This window comes from Ovis aries, chromosome 1 (genome assembly GCF_016772045.2).
Source record: "Ovis aries strain OAR_USU_Benz2616 breed Rambouillet chromosome 1, ARS-UI_Ramb_v3.0, whole genome shotgun sequence".
NCBI classification, from domain to species: Eukaryota; Metazoa; Chordata; class Mammalia; order Artiodactyla; family Bovidae; genus Ovis; species Ovis aries.
The window spans coordinates 36,605,431-36,626,282 of NC_056054.1; the positions used below are offsets into that span (position 1 = coordinate 36,605,431).

At 40.2% G+C, this 20,852-nt stretch overlaps 1 protein-coding gene across 15 annotated transcripts in view; it reads left to right on the forward strand.

The window, feature by feature from the left end:
* NFIA (nuclear factor I A) overlaps nt 1-20,852 on the forward strand; it is a 402,938-nt gene that overhangs the window by 287,004 nt on the left and 95,082 nt on the right. For all 15 annotated transcript variants that reach the window (XM_012160811.5, XM_060410138.1, XM_060410133.1 and 12 more), the window contains one exon: nt 94-221. In XM_012160811.5, the coding sequence (XP_012016201.1) occupies nt 94-221 (128 nt within the window). The remainder of the gene's footprint in view (nt 1-93; nt 222-20,852) is intronic.

Sequence of the window (20,852 nt, forward strand, 5' to 3'; positions counted from 1 at the left end):
TTCCTCCCTTGGCTTTCTTTCCACCAGAGATGCCACGTCCAGGAGGAAGGTGGTTTGGATGGCTTTTAAACATGTACGCATTTGTTATTTCAGCTCCACGAAGCGCCTCAAGTCTGTGGAGGATGAAATGGACAGTCCTGGTGAAGAGCCATTTTACACAGGCCAAGGGCGCTCCCCGGGGAGCGGAAGTCAGTCCAGCGGGTGGCATGAAGTGGAGCCAGGTAAGCAGGGTGGGCGGCCACTGTGAGTCTAAGGCTTGGGGGGAGGAGGGAGTGCCACCAGGCAGAAAGCGAAGGGAGTGAGCTCAGAGCCGTGGACTTTTTGACTTTCTCCACATGAACACGTGTTTGTAGCTGACTGCTGCTTTTATGAAAGGGTGGCAGTGCAAGGATGCCATTCAGCTGAGATGAGAGATTGAGAAGGGTGGGTAGGGTTTTCTACTCATATGTTTTCACTACACAGCAGTCCAGCGTTCCATTTGCCTTTGTTTTCATTTTATACCAGTTGCCTTTTGGGTTTGGTTTTATCTTTTAATAATCAAAATAAAAATCCAGTAACTTTTTCGACTGCATCAATAGCGTTAGAGAGGAAAAGAAGGGCTCCTGTGCAGTAGCTTACACTTGGATCTTTATAAAACGAGGAAACTTTTAAATATGTTTTGTCATTCATCACAATTCTTTTTCTATTTAAAAGCAACAGCTAAAAAAATAAAATACAAAGGAATAGCTATCTTTATGTCCATCTTTCGTGAACTAAGCAAATGATGACTCCTAGTCTAACCTCCTGGGGTAGTTTAGTCCTGACTCTGGAGTCTTGAGCCATGTGACTAATTCTGATACCAGAAGCCTTTTGAAACTTTTCTCAATGTCTATAACCTCCAGATTGGCAGGGGAGAATCTCCTCCGGTACCTTCCTCAATATGCAAAGTCTAATGATGTAGAGAATAGAGTGGGCTCTGGAAAAAGGCTGAGTGTAATCCTGGCTCCGCTCCGGCTGGCTCTGTGATTATGGGCAAACCACCTAACCTCTCTGAGACTTTAGTGTCCCCATTTTTGCCATCTGTCTATAATAATAGGCATTTCAGTGCTCTTGAGAATTAAATGAGGTAATATATATGACCCAACTAAGAATTATACCTAGCACAGTAAGTTTGAAAAGATTTTCCCAGTTCTTGCCTCGGAGTAATTCCCTGCATAAGCAAGCACCGAGAAAATCTCTGCACCCCTTCACCTTCAATCTTAACTCCTTTCTCTCCCCCTAACATATCAAAAGAGAATCTTCAGCGAGTGTGACTATAGAGGGAGCAGCGCCGCAGAGGCTTGGGGGATGATGGAACTGTTCTGTATCCTGATTGTGGTGGTGGTTACAGGAATCCACACGTGTTAACAGTCATATTAATAGAAATGCATGCCCTCCACTTCTGAGCCCCCAGGCAGTTTTACTGTATGATAATTAAAAACAAAACCTCGGTCCCCACTAGCTGAGTCCTTTGTCTTCTTCCCTTTACCAAGATGTGAAGATTTCATTTTGCTTCCCTTCTACCTAATCTTTTTACCCAGCTTATCCATTCATTGACTCACGGTTTCATTGGGAACTTTTTTGTGGATGAGGGACGATGCCTGGTTCTGGGATCTCAAAGCTGAATGAGAAGGTTGTGGCTCCTGCTTTCAAGGAATTCACAGCTGGGGTGGAGAACAGACACATAAGAAGATCATTATGTGGTGATATGGGAGGTGTAAGGATGGGGTTTAGCCTCTGGTGCTGCCATTTTCTTAGTATCATCAACATAGTGCTCAGGGTGTGATGGGTCTTCTACAGAGGGCTACGCATCAGCTCGCCCCACAAGGAGATCCATGCCAGTTTGCCGAAAGTGGTCAAGAAATACACCCTGGCCTAAATGAATGTGCTGACCACCCGTGTGGGCAAATGCACGTCAGTGCCACCTCAGGATAGTGCCAATGAGAAGCTTATGTGCTGTTAAAAAGTTAAAAGATCTACCTGTTCTTTGAACCCTTTTTAAAAGGCCAGTTAAAGTCCTGGCCAGTTTACCTGCTTCTGTGAAAGTAAGAATCAAAATATATAGGTTTGGGACATTGTGCTTGAAGGTCATACTAACTCGGTTTTACACAGACTGAGCTGCTTTTTTTTTGTTGATGTACATGAAACTCCTCTTCCAGGAGGCTGTCCTTTGGATCCTTAAGTAGATTCCTTTTGAGCCTATGTGGGGACTGTGGGAGTAGGTTGAACATAGAATATGTTAACCTAGTGACTCTTTTATTCAGAGTAATTCTGTTCCTCTCTTCTGCATGTTATGATTCAACTGATCATAAATTTTAACATCCGAATAACTGTATCCCTTATGGTCATTAAATAACTAAAGTTTAATGGCTAAATCCTTTTGGGGAGGATATATATATATACACACACAGATACATATACATATATACATATATATACACACGCATAATTACACTACATATTATACTGTATGTATATATACACACATGCTATACACATATACACATATAGTATAAGCATATAATTAATTGTAGGGGGGCTTCTCTAAGGGAAAAAACTTACACTTTTAGAGAAACCCCTCACTATTTTACTGTATTCCTGGACTGATGCTCCATTCTCTGTTTCTGTTTCATTATTGAAAAATGCAGTTTCATGGTATATATGCAGGGGGTGGGAGGGGACAGTGGATAAATTTACATTTGTCCATATTCAGCATAGAAAGTCATAATTGAAAGAGGGCCTGAGGGGGCATTAAAACTCAACTGAAGGATGTTGTACATGTTCCTGGTGGCTTTGGTGTCATTAACTCACACCACCCATTTTAAATGGATAATTTATGCTGCCAGATGGTCCTTTTGGGGGATTTTCCATCTAGCCCAATCCCCTTTTTGGCATAGAGGACACCCTTATGTTGTTCCCACACTGATCCAGGCCCTGCATCTCCCCAGGGATGCAGTTCATTGAGTAGGAGGCTTTTAGTGGTCCACACATGTAAATTACCTTCAGAACGTGTTGGGAGTTTATGCATATCTGAAGGCCAGCAGCCTCTTGGTTGCCTGCATTTGGAATAATTCTCACAAGCTAGTACTAAAGGATACTTTGTTTATGTCTCAGATGTGACCCAGGAAGCAAGGCCTGTGCTTACTCCTCCACTCAGAAAGCTTTGCATCTGTTTACCTGCCCTCAAATGCTTTTCAGCACTCCCCGGCCAAAAGAGGGCCGAAGGTTGCCAGAAGAGACAAATTTCCTGGAGCAACAGGAAGGCTTTGGAAAGTAAAACAAACCAGACATGCAGTAAATTACATGGGCTCTTTCAAATGTCTTTTGTAGTATCCTGTTCCCCATTAGTTTATCTCAGCACTTCTAGTGCACAGCTCTTATTATCTGGGAAGAAGGGCATAGGAGATTAAAGATGATGTTAGTTTAAAAACATCAGACAACCTCAAGCTGACTTTTGCTTCTCTTACAATGCTGCATTTGTTCTCTCCACTTGGTTTCGTTTCCCAGTTATCTCAAAACTGGGTTAGATTTGAAGCTTTGAAGCTAATCATGCACTGATGAAATGAGTCCTATGAAATTCTATCAAGCAAAAGTGCACATACCATCAACTCTTGTTTATCTGGACAAATGAAAAACTGCAGAGGAACTGATAATGCAAATGAATAGGAAGGAAACCAAGAGGCAGGCGCCTACAGTGGGTCAGATACTGAGCATGGTGCTTTCGTATATATGGCAAAGATTATGGTTACAATTGTTTAAGTACTTCCTGTCTCCCAAGTGTTTTTGTTTTTTTTTAATTGCCCTAAATCATGCAAGTAGAGTGAGCTTGCCTCTGTAGAGATGAAAACTGAGAATTATAAAATGTTAGGTGACTTGCCCAGAGTTACACAGATAGTAAACCTGGGGATCCCTAATCCAAATTTCAGTTCTGATTTTGGAATGTGAAGTTTGTCTTCTCTACCCAGTAACCTCTTTTATCATAAACATTTATGCTTGTATGATTGAAATTAAAAACATAACAATAAAAATTTTTTTTAATTATTCATCAGAAAGACTTGAAAAATCCCCCACTTCCTTATCCCAAACCCTTGACATGCACCCAGGTCAGGGAAGGATTGTGGGTTTATTAAATACACATAGGACATAATTCATGAACCAACAGTATTTACTGTTAACAAAGTCAGATATCTATCATTTTTCTCATAAAATCATATAATCCTCAGGATTCAGATCTTTGTTCAAATAATACATCATCAGTGAGGCTTCCAGTGACTTAAAATAGCTGCTGTTTCTCTTCCATCATCCTATAATTCATACACTTTTCCTTTCTTTATACCATCTTCTCCTGTTATCTTATGTTCTCCTACTTGGATATACACTCTGAGCAGTGGGCCTGAGTCTGTCTTTTCTGCCACTGTACACCCAGCATCCCTGACAGTGTCTGGCACATAATAGGTACTCAATAAATGTTGACTGAGTGAATGAATGAAGCCTATAAAGCAGGGAATTTGGGTGCTTTCCATAAATCTGAAAGCAGAGTTTGCCACCAGTAATTCTCTCAGAATTGATGTTTACTATATTCTCAATCTGTAGGCTATTATTCAGTCAAATCCAATTATTAGCAAGTAGTAAACAAAACAATGGGCTTCCCCGGTGGCTCAGCAGTAAAGGCTCTGCGTGCCAATGCAGGAGACAGGGAGACACAGGTTCAGTCCCTGGGTTGGGAAGATCCCCTAGAGGAGGAAATGGCAACCCGCTCCAGTATTCTTGCCTGGGAAATCTCATGAATAGAGTAGCCTGGCGGGCTACAGTTCATGGGGTCTCAAAACAGTCAAACATGACTAAGCAACTGAACAACAACAGCAAGCAAAACAACTGCGAAGGCTCAGCCAGGGGCCCCGTTGACAAGTGGTAGTATATAACATTTTGTTACAGTATCTCTCACCTTAAAGGGTATTCCGTTAAGGGAATCAAACCCTTTTTTTCTAAAGCTAATCCTTTATTGATTTTTAAGATAATGCTTTTTTTTTTAATAAAAGGACAATTCATTATCACAAGCTCTATATCAAGAATTCCAATAACAAATCTTCTGTAGAATGTTTTCTGCAACTTTCTTGATTTTTGTCTGAATATTGTCAGATTTCCATAAGAAATTCTCTCCTATAGTAGCTTAATTAACACCCATATGAGACACTATGAAATCTATATTATGTGAAGTCTAATCTGTTACTCAAAATGTGGTCCAAGCACCAGCAACATGGCATCATCTGGGATCTTATTAGAAGTACAGAATTTCAGACCCTACCCAGACTCATGGAATATTAACAAGATCTCTGGGTAGTTCCTATACATGTTAGCGATTGAAAAGCCTTGATCTAGGCTCCTTCCTTGACTGTTCCTTTTTGCAGGCTCTTATCACTCAATTCTTACCTTATCTAGAGGCAACCTGAATTTTCACTGTTGTGCTCCCCAAGCTTTCTCCCTACTGTAAGTAGGAACGCCATTAATGCTCTTCTAGACAGAAATATAACCATTTTCAGACATGTCAGAGAAAATGGTACCCTCACACAGTGGTTCATACCTCAGTACAAGAAGAAAATTCTCCTGTCTTTCTCATCTTCCTCCAGTTGAAGTGCATGAAGAAGAAGAGCTGGTCATCTAATCAATATAATTCAAGTCAAACCAAGTCATTGAATCTTTATTAAGTGCTGACTGTGTTCAGTACCAGAGAAGGTAGTGGCACCCCACTCCAGTACTCTTGCCTGGAAAATCCCATGGATGGAGGAGCCTGGTAGGCTGCAGTCCATGGGGTCACGACGAGTCGGACATGACTGAGCGACTTCACTTTTACTTTTCACTTTCATGCATTGGAGAAGGAAATGGCAACCCACTGCAGTGTTCTTGCCTAGAGAATCCCAGGGACGGGGGAGCCTGGTGGGCTGCCGTCTCTGGGGTCGCACAGAGTCGGACATGACTGAAGCGACTTAGCAGCAGCAGCAGCAGCAGTGTTCAGTACAGAACAGATTCAAAGATGACTCCATTGAGTCCCTGTCTTCAATGGCAAACCAGATTTTCTTCGTTGTCAGTCACCATCTATAAGATGGGAACTGTGGTTTCTGCCCCATCTCTGTCACAAAGTTCAGTTCAGTTTAAGTTGTGTCTGACTGAGGACTAAGTTGTGTCTGACACTTTGCAACCCCATGGACAGTAGCCCGCTAGTCTCCTCTGCCTCTGGAATTTTCCAGGCAAGAATACTGGAGTGGGTTGTCATTTCTTTCTCCAAGGGATCTTCCCCACCCAGGGATCAAATCTGGGTCTCCTGCATTGCAGGCATATTCTTTACCAACTGAGCCACCAGGAAAGCCACAAAGTTACGACAGTTAAATGATCAACTTGAACTTCTGCTCCAAGTGCCAAAGTCCTTTGTTAAAATTAATGTTCTCTAATTGTATGAAATATTGTTAGGGTTATTGAGGGAGACAGACCTTACCAGCGCATGATGGTTGAAAGCCAGCAGGATTAAATGCTACAGGGGTAAAAGGAGAGAGTGGTTCAACCTGACTTTAGAATTAGAGACACTGTCTGCAGAAGGAGGCAGTGAAACTGGATTTCCGTTGAACCTCAAATGAAAAACGTTCACAAACTTGAAAGTGATTCATGATGTCTCTTAGCCTTTCAGTCATTGGTATATATAAATTTGTGTTCTCCATATATCTTTTTTTCTAATATATATACATATATATATATGTATATATCTTACAAAGCAGTTTTGTGGCTGTCCTATGAAGCTTCTCAGGTTGTCTGTGTTCCCAAAATTGACTCATTAGAGGGTTCAGTGGGTTTCATGGATTACTCAGTTGCACCACTTTCTGCATCTGACACATACATACCAGTCAATATTAGAATAAACATATTTTTTATTGTGAAAAATATGTGAAATTATAGAACTTTTTCAGTGAAATTTAGTTCTGTGTTTGAAAAGAGGACTTCTTACTCCTTAAATTTTCTCCTGTAGAAAAATATTCAGAACTCTAGCATGCCTTCAATTATTTTGTGATTGTAAAACTTTATTAACAGACTGTTATTTTAGCCAAGATGCTGGAAGTTCTGAACAGTTCAGTGAAAAGTTTTAAAGCCAAATTTGGTAAGTAGTAAGTTTTTACCTGTGGTCCTTTTCTTAAAAACTTTCAGAGATAAACTTCTTTCAGAAATTGATTTCTTCCCAAAGGCATCAGTTAGTTCAGTCACTCAGTCATGTCCAACTCTTTGTGACCACATGGATCACAGCACGCCAGGCCTCCCTGTCCATCACCAACTCCCAGAGTTTACCCAGACTCATGTCCATTGAGTCGGTGATGCCATCCAACCATCTCATCCTCTGTCATCTCCTTCTCCTCCTGCCCTCAATCTTTCCCAGCATCAGGGTCTTTTCAAATGAGTCAGCTCTTTGCATCAGGTGGCCAACGTACTGGAGTTTCAGCTTCAACATCAGTCCTTCCAATGAACACTCAGGACTGATCTCCTTTAGGACGGAATGGTTGGATCTCCTTGCAGTCCAAAGGACTCTCAAAAATCTTCTCCAACACCACAGCTAAAAGCATCAATTCTTTGATGCTCAGCTTTCTTTATAGTCCAACTCTTACATCCATATAAGACTACTGGAAAAACCATAGCCTTAACTAGACGGACCTTTTTTGGCAAAGTAATGTCTCTGCTTTTGAATATGCTGTCTAGGCTGGTCATAACTTTTCTTCTAAGGAGTAAGCGTCTTTTAATTTCATGGCTGCAGTTACATCTACAGTGATTTTGGAGCCCCCCAAGATAAAGTCAGCCACTGTCTCCCGTCTGTTTCCCATGAAGTGATGGGACCAGATGCCATGATCTTAGTTTTCTGAATGTTTAGCTTTAAGCCAACTTTTTCACTCTCCTCTTTCACTTTCATCAAGAGGCTCTTTAGTTCTACACTTTCTGCAATAAGGGTGGTAAAATCTGCATATCTGAGGTTATTGATATTTCTCCCGGCAATCTTGTTTCCAGCTTCTTCTTCTTACAGCGCAGAGCATGATGTGCTCTGCATATAAGTTAAATAAGCAGGGTGACAATATATAGCCTTGACATACTCCTTTTCCTATTTGTAACCAGTCTGTTGTTCCATGTCCAGTTCTAACTTTTGCTTCCTGACGTGCATATAGGTTTCTCAAGAGGCAGGTCAGGTGGTCTGGTGTTCCCATCTCTTTCAGAATTTTCCACAGTTTATTGTGATCCACACAGTCAAAGGCTTTGGCATAGTCAATAAAGCAGAAAGAGATGTTTTTCTGGAGCTCTCTTGCTTTTTTGATGATCCATCAGATGTTGGTAGTTTGATCTCTGGTTCCTCTCCCTTTTCTAAAACCAGCTTGAACATCCGGAAGTTCATGGTTCACATATTGCTGAAGCCTGGCTTGGAGAATTTTAAGCATTGCTTAACTAGCGTGTGAGATGAGTGCAGTTGTGCAGTAGTTTGAGCATTCTTTCGCATTGCCTTTCTTTGGGATTGGAATGAAAACTGACCTTTTCCAGAGACACAGCAGTTCTCATTTTTGAAAGTTAAAGTTAAGCACTATAATAATACAGTATCTGTTCTTATCACAATTATTAAGTCAAGGTATACATTTTAAAGGTATTTTTAGAAGAACAGTTGGTAAACATTGGGTCAACCAGAAGCCCAGGACATTTAGAACCAGAGTTCAAGTGTCACAACTGCTAGGAACACAGCTGCATTTTGCAGACTTAGGTTGGTTCATTGTAGTTTTCAGTATTTCATATGAAGTTCACTCAGTTCCCAACTCCGCTGGTCCTAATTTGACTGCTAATAGTCATTCATCAGTTGTAAGAGTGGGGAAAGCTTACCGACTTAAACTTGTAGCTGAGACACATGAGCAGAGGCCCATTATCAATGCCAATAAAAAGGCCGCAGACTAGTAACAATAGTCCATTGATCATGGACACTCAGCCGCACTGGCATATATTAAGGGAGATGATTAAACCTCCCACAATCTGCTGCTGTAATAGGAAGAGTCACTGTTACAGAACACTGCCATAGGATCAATGTCTTGGCTTTTCTTCTGCATTTATAGAGCATTGGGAAATCACCATTATGTGACAACAGTGTCTCCCATTACCTCTTTAATATTGGCACCTGCTAGATGGAGACCAGTGCTCCAGGGAGCACCACTGCAATGACAAGCATTCTTGCTCTCTAGTGACCCTCTGTTAGCGCAGGACTTTCAGCCAAATAAGGGGTTATGAGAGACGACCTATATTACAAAATGAGCACTCCTTAACTACCCTTCAAAAATGTTCATATCTTCTTTATCAAGGCTATTTTTTAAGGCTAAAAAAGGGAGCAGGAACAACATATTCTAATAAAAGGTTACCTATTCGAAGAAAAGAAATACTCTTCCCACATAAACGCATGGACACTGTATGTGTGTGGATGTGTGTTTGTCAGGAAAAAAAAATATATACATATATATATATATATATATATATATATGGTAAAGCACAGTCCAAAAAATAGCTGTTGTATTCCTGAGGCCAGTTAAAGTACCTGGCACATGGTAACTATTCAATCAAGATTTGTTGGCTAACTGAATAAGTAATAACATGGGAACCGCACATGTCTTATCTTATCTTTTGAGGAGGGCAAAGTGCTCAGGAAGTGGAGCGCCGCGTACATTTGTTCAGTGATTGAGTGTATTCGTCGAGTGAATGAGCGCAGCTTGACGTGTATCAGAGAACTCAGATGCACGATTTTGTAAATACAGAAGCTCCCAGCAAAACAGATGCTGCATTTTAGCTTGCCTTGTCTGAATAAATAAATTACCCAAGCCTCCAAATTTTTTATTTCATGTTTGAAAATGAAGCTGTGTGAATATTCTAGAAAGCAGGAAGGAAAAGTGTATCCTATACCTTGGCTTTACGTGGGGACTCGCCCTCTGCCTCCTGTCCTGTCACTGTCTTCAGCACAGCCCCCGTGCCTTAGGTGGCAAAGAGCTGGTTCATCAAGTGGCCTTATTTAGCACATTGTAAGGAGGAGCTTTCAAGTAAATTTCATCCCAGCCACAGCAATCTTCATGGTTTTGCTGGGGAGGGAGGAAATAAGAGAGAAATAACATGTATTATCAAGAGGAGAAAAGTACAATTGAGATTCAAAATCCTCCAATTCTTCTGTTATGAACAAGCCTTGGATTTTTAGCAAATGACTTCTCTGAATTTTCATTTTCTCCTATGTCAACAATGGGTTCTTTATAACAGCTGGCCTTCCTAACTCGTAGCTTTGAAAAGATCGTATGAGATGATAATAAAAACAGGAGCTACCATTTATTAAGCACCAGCTGTGTGCAGAGTATTGTGCATGGCACAGAGATAAAGATGTTTTTAATAAATGTAAAGTATACTTGTAAACTTAAAGCTTAACACATACATTATACCGCTTTTTCAAAATGCTTAAGTGCTATGTGAGTTTAAGATGTGTGCTCAGACACAGTCATAGCTGATTCTTTGCAACCCCATGGACTGTAGCCCACCAGGCTCCTTTGTCCATTGTATTATCCCAGCAAGAATACTGCAGTGGGTTGCCATTTCCTCCTCCAGGGGATCTTCCCGACCCAGGGATTGAACCCGTGTCTTCTTGCATCTCCTGCATTGGCAGGGGGGTTCTTTACCAGCTGCACCACCTGAGATGTCCATGTGAGTTTAAGATACTGTGAAGTTAAATTGAAAGCCTATTATACACATTTTCATCTCTTATATATAAAGCACTGTGCAGAACGGTAACTGGTTAAGCCAGTCCCCAGTTCTGCAAGGACTTCAGTGTGCTAAAAGTCACGTAGTTCAGGAGTTGATTCATTGGCTTGGACCACTATCCTCTGCTGTAATTGCTTGAAGAGCAGATATATCAGCCATTCCATTATTAAAGGAGTGTCAGTGAACGCTGTCCCCATTTCCTCCCTTTCAAACTATCTTATCTTACTTTATCTCTGAAAAACAGGTAGAACGCTGATGTGTAAGCAACACTCAGAAAGGGTACAACGCAGTGCCATTCCATTCCAGCAAAAAATTTAGCTATCTGCACCCATGGACTCAACCCCTTCCTAAAGCAGTTCTAACTTGCAGATAATGAAATTGGGCGGCATCAAAGCAAGTGTTTACTGAGAGGAAACAAAATTCTTCTGCAATGAGATTAAATTCACCAAAGGGGAAAAAACCCAGAAAGTATAGTTAGAAGAGAAGAAACAAAGGATATGGATAGGGACTTCCCTGGTGGTCCAGTAGTTAAGAATCTGCCTTACAATGAAAGGGACACTGGTTCGATCCCTGGGCCGGGAGGATCCCACATGCCACAGGCCAACCAAGCCTGTGTGCTACCACCATGAGCCAGTCTCTAGAGCCAGAGAGGTACAGCTGCTGAGCCCATGCCCTGCAACTACTGAAGCCCAAATGCCTGGAGCTTGCGTTCCACAACAAGAGAAGCCACTGCAATGAGAAACCCACACACCGCAAGGAAGAGTGGCCCCTGCTCGCTACAACTAGAGGAAGCCCTCACACGGCAACGAAGACCCACCACAGCCCGCAAATAAATAAGTAAATCTTAAAAAAAAAAAAAAAAAAGGATATGGATAAACAAACATATAGGTAGATAGATAACGACTTACCTAAGAATTTCCTGTGTTGATTTTTCCATATCTAATAGATTTTATTTATCTAATAAATATTCATAAATATTTGTATAATTCAGAAGGTATTTTTTACCTCTGATACAAAGAGCAAAAAAATGCTTCTTCAGTGTCCCTACTTCCTCTGATCTTTCTATGAACACAATGTAGGTATTTCCTAGACATGAGTAATACCGCATTCTGATTAATAATAAAAGATAAATTTACTTTTGTTTTGTCATTGGAATGCTGCTAAAAATTTAAATACGTGTTTTATTAGAAAGAGCTTAATGTTTATTGGGGCTTCCCTAGTGGCTTAGGCAGTAAAGAATCTGCCTGCAATGCAGGAGACCAGGTTTGATTCCTGAGTTAGGAAGCCATGGAGAAGGGAATGGCTACCCACTCCAGTATTCGTGCCTGGAGAATTCCATGGACAGAGGAGCCTGATGGGCTGCAGTCCATTTTTGAGCACTTTCATATCTATATGTATATGCACATATCACTAATAATAATAAGTACAGACCACTAACAATGCTATTTGCAGACTTCACTTCTCTCTCGCAGGCCTACACACCGGTGATTCTATTTAAATGTTAAATAATCAAGTATAGCACTGTCAGTTTACATGGGGAAAAGTTTCTCTCTCTTCTGGCCACCAGTGTTTTTAATAAAATTGGTTTGTAATACTGAGTTTGAGGCTCTCTATGGGGATGGGAGCAGAAAGAAAGAAAAGTCCTCAGGCATACACAGGTCTCAGGAGTCAGGAACTTTCTGCCCCGTGCAGCCCAGCAGTTTCTGATCCAATGGTGTGCATCCCAGTAGCTTTCCTGCTCAGCAGAGAATTACAATAATGCCTATTTATCCAACTCTATCTCTCCATGGATTTCAAACACATCATAAGCTCATCAATTAATCGAAGACATGGCACCCTTTTGGAGATGATGGGTAAGTTACATCCTCAAAGATGACGAGAAACCCTCACATTGACGTAGTAAATCAGTAGGTACTAAAAGTGGAGAGTGTTCTCTCCTGTACCGAGTCATAAAGTATGTCTCTGGGACAGGAGAAAACTTCAGGAGTAAAAACAAAAATCATTTGATTTCAAAGCATCTCTTTAATTTGATGAAATATTAAACCCTGATAGAATAACTGAATAAATACAGTTATTCAGCATGCCTCTTCAAAGTATTGATCTCCCTTTTGTAACAATTAAACTGCTACTCTGAAATGTTTGGATTTTTAAATCCTGGGTTACTTTGGTTCCCTGTTCTCTGGGTCTGTTTGGAGTGGGGGATTCTGTGCTGTGGTCCAGCACCCCCAGCCACGATGGAGATGGGCTTCACAGACAGCTGCAAATGTCCACTCAGATGATCCTTCACGTTTTAATGTGTTCCAAACATCTCATTGTCCTTCATTTGGAAGGAACATGCCAACCTCTAGGGATTTTCCCGGAGAAGGCAATGGCATCCCACTCCAGTACTCTTGCCTGGAAAATCCCATGGGCGGAGGAGCCTGGTAGGCTGCAGCCCATGGGGTCGCTAAGAGTCGGACATGACTGAGCGACTTCACTTTCACTTTTCACTTTCATGCATTGGAGAAGGAAATGGCAGCCCACTCCAGTGTTCTTGCCTGGAGAATCCCAGGGACGGGGGAGCCTGGTGGGCTGCCATCTATGGGGTCGCACAAAGTTGGACGCGACTGAGCAACTTAGCAGCAGCAGCAGCAGGGATTTTCCACTTTGTACCTAAGGAGAGGTGAAGTGTTTTCATTTGCATCCTTGGAAACACACTCAAGTCATTAGACTTTCAAGGAATGGCAAGCCAATATCCGTTTCTAATCTGAAGGGTCCTCTGCAGCACCAGATGATTTTGCAGTGTTAGCTGTCGACCCCGAACTCACTTTGCTGTGATGAGCTTCCAAGATGAACGCATTCTAGGATATCGTGATTTCTTAGGCCCGTTAGAATCTGCAGTCTGCCTTTCAGCCAGTTCATGAACCTGAGTGAACAGACAGTTTATCAAAATGGCTGTGCAGTGTCCCTCATGTTCTAACACCCTTTAGGGTCTTACATAGGCAGTGCTTCATGTTCTAATGTCAAAATACACGTGTGAAGATTAAAAGTAATATGGGGTGCATAAGAACACTTTTCAGGGGCAGCTATTCTTTGATATCTATCACTTCATAGCAAAGACACCTGCTTCTAATTTTAGGAGTTCTTTTTGCCAGTGGGTGATTTCTTTTTTCCTTTAGAAATGAAATTGTATCCTCAAAAGACTTAACTGGTCATTTTTCTCCTTTTGATGTGCTTGATATTTTTATGAGTTTGTCCATTGGCATTGAAGCCTTAACATGCCTGTAGTTTAAAAAAAATCTTTATAACACATAATTATTATATTGGGTCACATAAATTTGTATCCTAGCCACACATTTGGAGACTTTTACAGAGAGAAAAGTTGTTATAAATATCATTATCTTCCACTTGGACTAATTGATAGTTGTCTTAAGTTGACCAAAGCCTGAGAAATAAACTCTCCCTGTGGGAGAGGTTCAGCAACTTACCCTCAGTACATATATTTGGTTGTTTTTCACATTCAGTTGGTGACAGTTATTATTTGAGGGTTGGTAAGTGGAATCAAAAAAAAAGAGAGAGAGGAACCTAGGTTTGTCTGTTTAAATACATATGGAAATAGTCCTTTGGCTTGGGAGGTAGCCAGCCTACTTGTAGAGTCCAATGTGGTTTGCTTTCTTGCTTTTATCGTGCATGAAGACCTTTTCCTAATAGGCACTGGATAAAGTGAATTATTCAAGTAGAAAAAGATGCAAAAGATGGTATCTTGCTAGCATCCCATTCTGATTGGCCCATGGAGAGTTGTCTGTATAAAATTGGATCCTTGTGTTGGGTTCCAAAAAAAGGTGTGAATATGAAGGAGAAGTGCTAAATCATGACTCCAGAGAAAATGTCGGCCATGAGCAGTTTTTAGTTTAAGTGAAAACCAAACTTCAGGATTTGGACAAATAAGACAAGGCGAAAAAAGGGTGAATCATTAACTCTAGTATAAAGCTGTTACAGTGATCAAGTTTCCGCAAACTTGCATAAGATGTTCAACAAAGACTGTGACTGAATGGAACTTACTCATTTACTTAATTGATATGAAAAGCTTTGCCAAGCATATACCCTCTATGTCAGATAAGTAATTTTTAATAAAATATTTCCAAGATATGAAGACAGTCAAGAAAACAGCACGGTTCTTAATAATTGCACTCCTAAGTAAACGGATCTATCATTACGTTGTCACAAAGAATGACAGTGAGCAGAAACATCCTGCTAATCCCTCTCTGATAAGTGTTCGGTGTAATTAGACAGACACCATCTTGTCTGTTGAATGTAGCATTCACCAGAAGTGCAACTTTACACAGAATCTTCTTTTCTGATATGTCGTTTTGCTTCTGAAAACGACTCGTGTAGTTGTGCGCAGCTATTTCCTTTTGATTTTATGTTTTTGTTTGTTTTAGTCGTTTTTAACAATAATGTGGGCCTTCTGTATCCACAGAGCTGCATTTGAGGTTAGCAGTTCATTTTGTTTTGCCAACTGTCAGAATCATAAACCTGCTTAAGTATTTTTAAGCTTTGAAATGACCTGTTGGCTTATCTCTCTGAAATGAAGATAATGGCTCTTTTAGAGAGAGGTCTTCTTATGAGGAGGAAGCCAGTTTTCTGCCTTAAATAAGAGCCCAAAAGAGAACATGTTTCCGTGAAAATTTTTAATGTTAAAATGATTAAATGTATTGCCCCCTTCCAGCATTCCCAGGCATAGCTCAAAAAAAAAAAAAATCCATTTCCTTTTGCCCTGTGGCTTGTGTCCTGAGCTATGAGCTACCGCATAGTTATAAAGTGTTATCCACTCAGTTCATTGCATGGCTCTACCTCCCCACTTTCTCGATGACTCAAAGGCCTTTGAAGGCAAAGAATAGGGTTATTGAAGGATGGCAGGCAGATTTCACTAAGTAACATAACAGGTGGAGGTCAAAGTAGTTTATTTGTGGAGATGAACAGAGTGCAGAGATGAAAAATCAAATGCTTTGCCATAATAAGGTTTAGCAAGAAAATGCTGACTACACTAAGCTGAGATTCTAGCTGACAGAACCTTTTCTAGCGTTCATTACTTGATTTCACAGTTCAAGCAATTTGAAGAGACCTAAAATTATATTTCTTTTTTCCCTTATGAAATGTTCACATCAGTTTTCAGATTTTAAATGAAATGATGGGTGCTCTGCTTGTAACCAAGGAACATTAGGACTTAATAGATTCCCAGTGTAGGCATATCCCAAGCATGGAATGTCACAGACTGTGCATCTCTTACAAATTAAATTCTACCAGCAGGCACCTTAAACTCCAAGCTTTCAATCATGTTTTAACTGACAGAGTGAACATATTTTGATAAACACTTAACTCCACATCATCTAAATGAATATTGTGAGTGGAGAAAAGTCTCTAAAAGATTATTTACCAAGTTTGAGCACTGGCTTACCCTCAGCTTGTTGAAGATAAAGAGGAAAGGGTGTTTGTTTGTTTGTTTTAATTTCCCTTTATACAGTTCATGAATTTGTATAGTGCATGTGCTTTGCTTTTATAGCTTAAAAGAGGGTTAAACATGCTGATAAAATATATCAAAGTAAGATTTGTCTGCTGTTCTATAGCAGGACCAAAAATCTAACAGATTATTCAGTGGCATATAGACCAAAGCTGCCGAATGGAACTGTGTTCAGTGATGCAACGTGTTCTAACTCTGCTCTGTCCAATACTGTAACAGCTAGCCAAATAAGGCCATTGCGCACTTGAAATGTGGCTGTGCTGAGCCACTGAAGTTTTTAATTCATTTAATTTTAATTAATTTAAATTTAAGTAACCACATGTGGCTAGTAGCGACCATATTGGACAGAGCAGATATAAACCAAACATATGTATGATTGAGTTTTTTACTTTTCATCTGGGTATCTAGGCAGAATGAATAAAACATTATGCTATATTGTACTATTTTTTTCATGCAAAGAAAATAGTTTCGTTTTCTCAGTAATTTCTTTTTCATTCCCAGTCCTCTGTGAATGTGTGTGAGTGCTGTGTTGAGCCAAAATCAATCCTTCCCTGAATACATGGGAGAGGGTGAGATGGTGAGGGAGAAGATAGGGTGGGTAGGAAATCTCCAACTTGTAACTATAAGGGGCTTGAAATGCAATAGCTGACTCATTGAAAAAGACCCTGATGCTGGGAAAGATTGAGGGCAGGAGAAGGTGGTGACAGAGGATGAGATGGTTGGATGGTATCGTTGACTTAATGAACATGAGTTTGAGCAAACTCTGAGAGATAGTGAGGGACAGGGAAGCCTGGCGTGATGCAGTCCATGGGGTCACAAGGAGTCGGACATGACTGAGCAACTGAACAACAACAGAATCCTGACAGTGGGGTGTCTGTATTTACCCTGAAAGGAAAGGAAATCTCAAAAGTCCCGAGACTTTATTGTTGGCCCAGGAACCAGATTTTTTGGTATGGTATTTTCCTTGTGTGTATCCTTTGCTCTCTCTGGTTGTAAATTTTCACTTAACAAGTGAACATTTGGAATACATTAGCGAACTCATCATTTCTCTTCTCCTGAATTATCCATATAATTTTTTACTCCATTCTCCCATTTTTTTCTAAATTGAAGAAATCACTTGTGTCTAAGCCTTTTAAATTACCTGAACTTCTTTATGATGTGATCATTCTTTGGGAGGGGGGTCCTTTTAGCTCATTTTAAATGGTTGCATATAGAACAAGAAGGATACACCTCAGAAGCTGTATTAACTTTCATTTTATTCTCTCCATCATAAAAATGATTTTAAAACATTTTTATTCACTGAAAAAGGGTAAAAGTCAAAGTAGTCTGAGTGTTTTACCTTTTTGTATTGTTGAGTGTGTTAATCATAATAAATTACTTTAGAATGAACCCTAATGGGTTTTACCATTAGGACACAAATCTAGGCTGAATACAGTATTCACTAACTCCTCCTATCACGCAGCATGTGTTGATAGCCACAAAACAGGATGGTCCTTTGACTGTGGGATTAATCTATCCCATCACGGTCTTTATTTAGCATCACACTTGGAGATGATCTCGTATAAAGTCTAGCTGCAATGGCCCTGGAATGGTCCTGTTCTTGCTTGGGGGGCTAGAGACTGGGACAGTGCTCTGCATCTAGCAGCTGAGCGTCTGGGCTTAAATCTGCTGGTGGTAGGTGACTTGGGAAATAGAGTGCTGGTCCTCAGCTTTTGTTTTGTGCTTGAGAAGCGGCACTGCAGTTTATGCCAACAGTGTTAGTCTGGCAGCCATGACTGGTGTATCCATTCCCCACACTGAGACCTGGAAGTAGAAGGGAACCTGAAGACCTGAATGTAGAGAGAACAGTCAGGACGGCGGTTAGCACGTTATTTAGGCTGGAGAAAAATGTCTACATACCATTAATAAGCTCTGTTTTAAACCAGCCTGTGATTGGTTTGTAGCAGTAATGGGCACCTGGGTGAAATAGTATACTGAAGGGAGGAAGAGCTTGCGGCTAGCTCAGTCCAAATCCTGGCTCCTCCATGTACTAATCTTGTGGCCTCTCACCCTCTGTGGGACTTAGCTCACTCAGTTATCCTCCCCCCAAGGCACGGCCTTCTGCCCATCTGCTGGACACTTCCATCAGTAGGCCAGCATGCTCACTGTCTCCCACTGCTTACCCTCTTCTCCCTAAAGCTACTGCCCTAATTGTCTGCTTCCCTTTACAGACTAACTTCATGAGAATTGACTATACTGATTGTCCTGCTTCTTCCCTTCCTGTTAATTTTTGTAGGCCATTCTAACCCATCTTCCATGCTCCTCACTCTCACAGAGCTCGTTTATTCTCATTATGCTTGACCTCTCAACAGCACTCACCTCGCTCCATCACAACTGTCTTCTTGAAATACTTCTCTTAGTTTCTGTAAAACTGCACTTTCCTATGAGTGAAATGCCTCTACTGAGTTACTTGCTTTGACACCAGTTAGTAGCTCAGAGGTCTCCCTTGATGTCAAGACTTATTGAATTTTAAATAATTGTGTGTGTTAGCCACATACTTTTGATTAAGTGAGGTATTTCTGCATACGTATAGACTAGGCTTGGAGTATATCAATGACTCTTAAAAGAAGAATTGTGACCCTTTCTGTTAATGTTTGCAGGAGGCTATTGAGAAAACAAGGTGTTGAATAGGGAAGAGGCCTGTTGTATATATTAATGTGTATATATTTGCTGTTTTAGAACTTAACATCTTTGGATCATTATCTATTAGAAGACTTCTAAGTCTGTGTGATATTTTTCTTTTGGAGGTTCTGCGTTAGAATTACTGGTAATATATTCAGTATGTTTAAGAAAATCCTAACTGATTCCTACTAAGGCCAAGCAAAACCTTTGGTATATAAGACAAGATGATTCTTAGTGGTGTACTTCAGAGTCATTTTAATATTTTGCATATTCTTTTGCAAATGATAATCACTTTTCTTTAGATATCAGAAAGTTCAACTATAACTATATTTTGTTGCCTTAAATAGGACACTGTTTTTATAGTGTACAAGGGAAACTATAGGAGGGAGTATGATATTTAACAAAATAATACAAACCTTAGAACCTGAGACACCTGGGTCAGAATGATCACTTAATGGCTGTATGGTCTTTTAATTTTTATTTTATATTGCAGTGTGGTTGATTAACAATGATGTGCTAGTTACAGGTATATAGAAAAGAATGGCTGTATGATCTTCAGCAAGTTGCTTGATATCCTTGATACCTACTTTCTGTGACACTAAGTTATAGGTAGGTAGGATAATAATACCTACCATTCTGAGATGCAGACGTAAGGATTTGTAAGTACAGGGTACATAGCAGGTACTCTGTCATTTGTGGCTTTTATTATTCTCAGCCTGATTTTTGGAAATGATCAATATGTAGGGATTTGATGACATCTTTTTAGCTGCCTCGTGGCTCTCTTGAGGCTCCTCGGTGGATGAAGGCTTCTAATAGCCGTTAGATTTAGTATAATAGTTGTTCTGGTAAAGCAGTAAAGATAGGTTGTTGGGAATTCGATCATGATAGCAAACAGGAGAATGTCTGAAGTCAAACATGAACAACCAAACTTAAGCAGCATTTTATGGTCCTCTCCAACCAGCTTACATGTTGGATTTTAAAATGAAAGTGCAGAGTTTGTTGGTTTCCAGATCTTCTCCCAAACAGATTGTGAGTCTAAATGAACAGTATTAAAACTAACCTTTCTTTCCTTTTTTTTGGCCAAGCCATGTGGCATGTGGGATCTAGTTCCCTGACCAGGGATCTAACCCTTGCGCCGTGCAGTAGGAGCACGAAATCTTAACTACTGAACCTCTAGGGAAGTCACCTAACTTTTCTGTTCTCAACTTTAGTACTTTGAAGAAAGAAACACCAGTTAAATCTTCTCTGACAACTGAAACTACATCACCCAAGCTCCAAAGACAGACAAGATAAGGTCCTGCTGTCTTGAACAACATTAAACAGGGATAAGTTTCACAGGACAGTTGGACTTTTGACTAAGTACTCTAACAAATTAAGCACTAACCCTGACTTTTTACCTCCTTTTAAAAATCCAGCATGTTGTTCTATTGTCAGTGGAAAATTATAGGTTATTGTGATCTCTCTTTCTTCCCCCTTTCCCACTAATGTAGCTCCTTGACTCAAAAATATCTCATTTTAGAAGCTTTCTCAAGCAAAGAACACCGTTATTGTACTTTCTTCTCATTCCTGTAGTATGTGCTTCTTGTCACTATAAAATTCTTGGTCAAAGTGTGTGGTAATCTCATGACTCAGGAGAGCGGGGGAGTTAATATTGATTATGATTTTTCCCCTGTGTATTCTTTTTTTTATTTCAGGTTGCAGCAAAAAGTTACCCCCCAAAACTCTTTGATTTGTTATGAGAGACCTCAAGAATTATTTTGTGTTTCTTCATATCATTTGATCACATTTTATTATTGTTATTTCTTGAAATAATCAGGAGAAAATAGAAATTTTCCAAAGTGCTTACACCACTAGAAATAACTTTGAGCCTCTTTCCTAAGAAGAT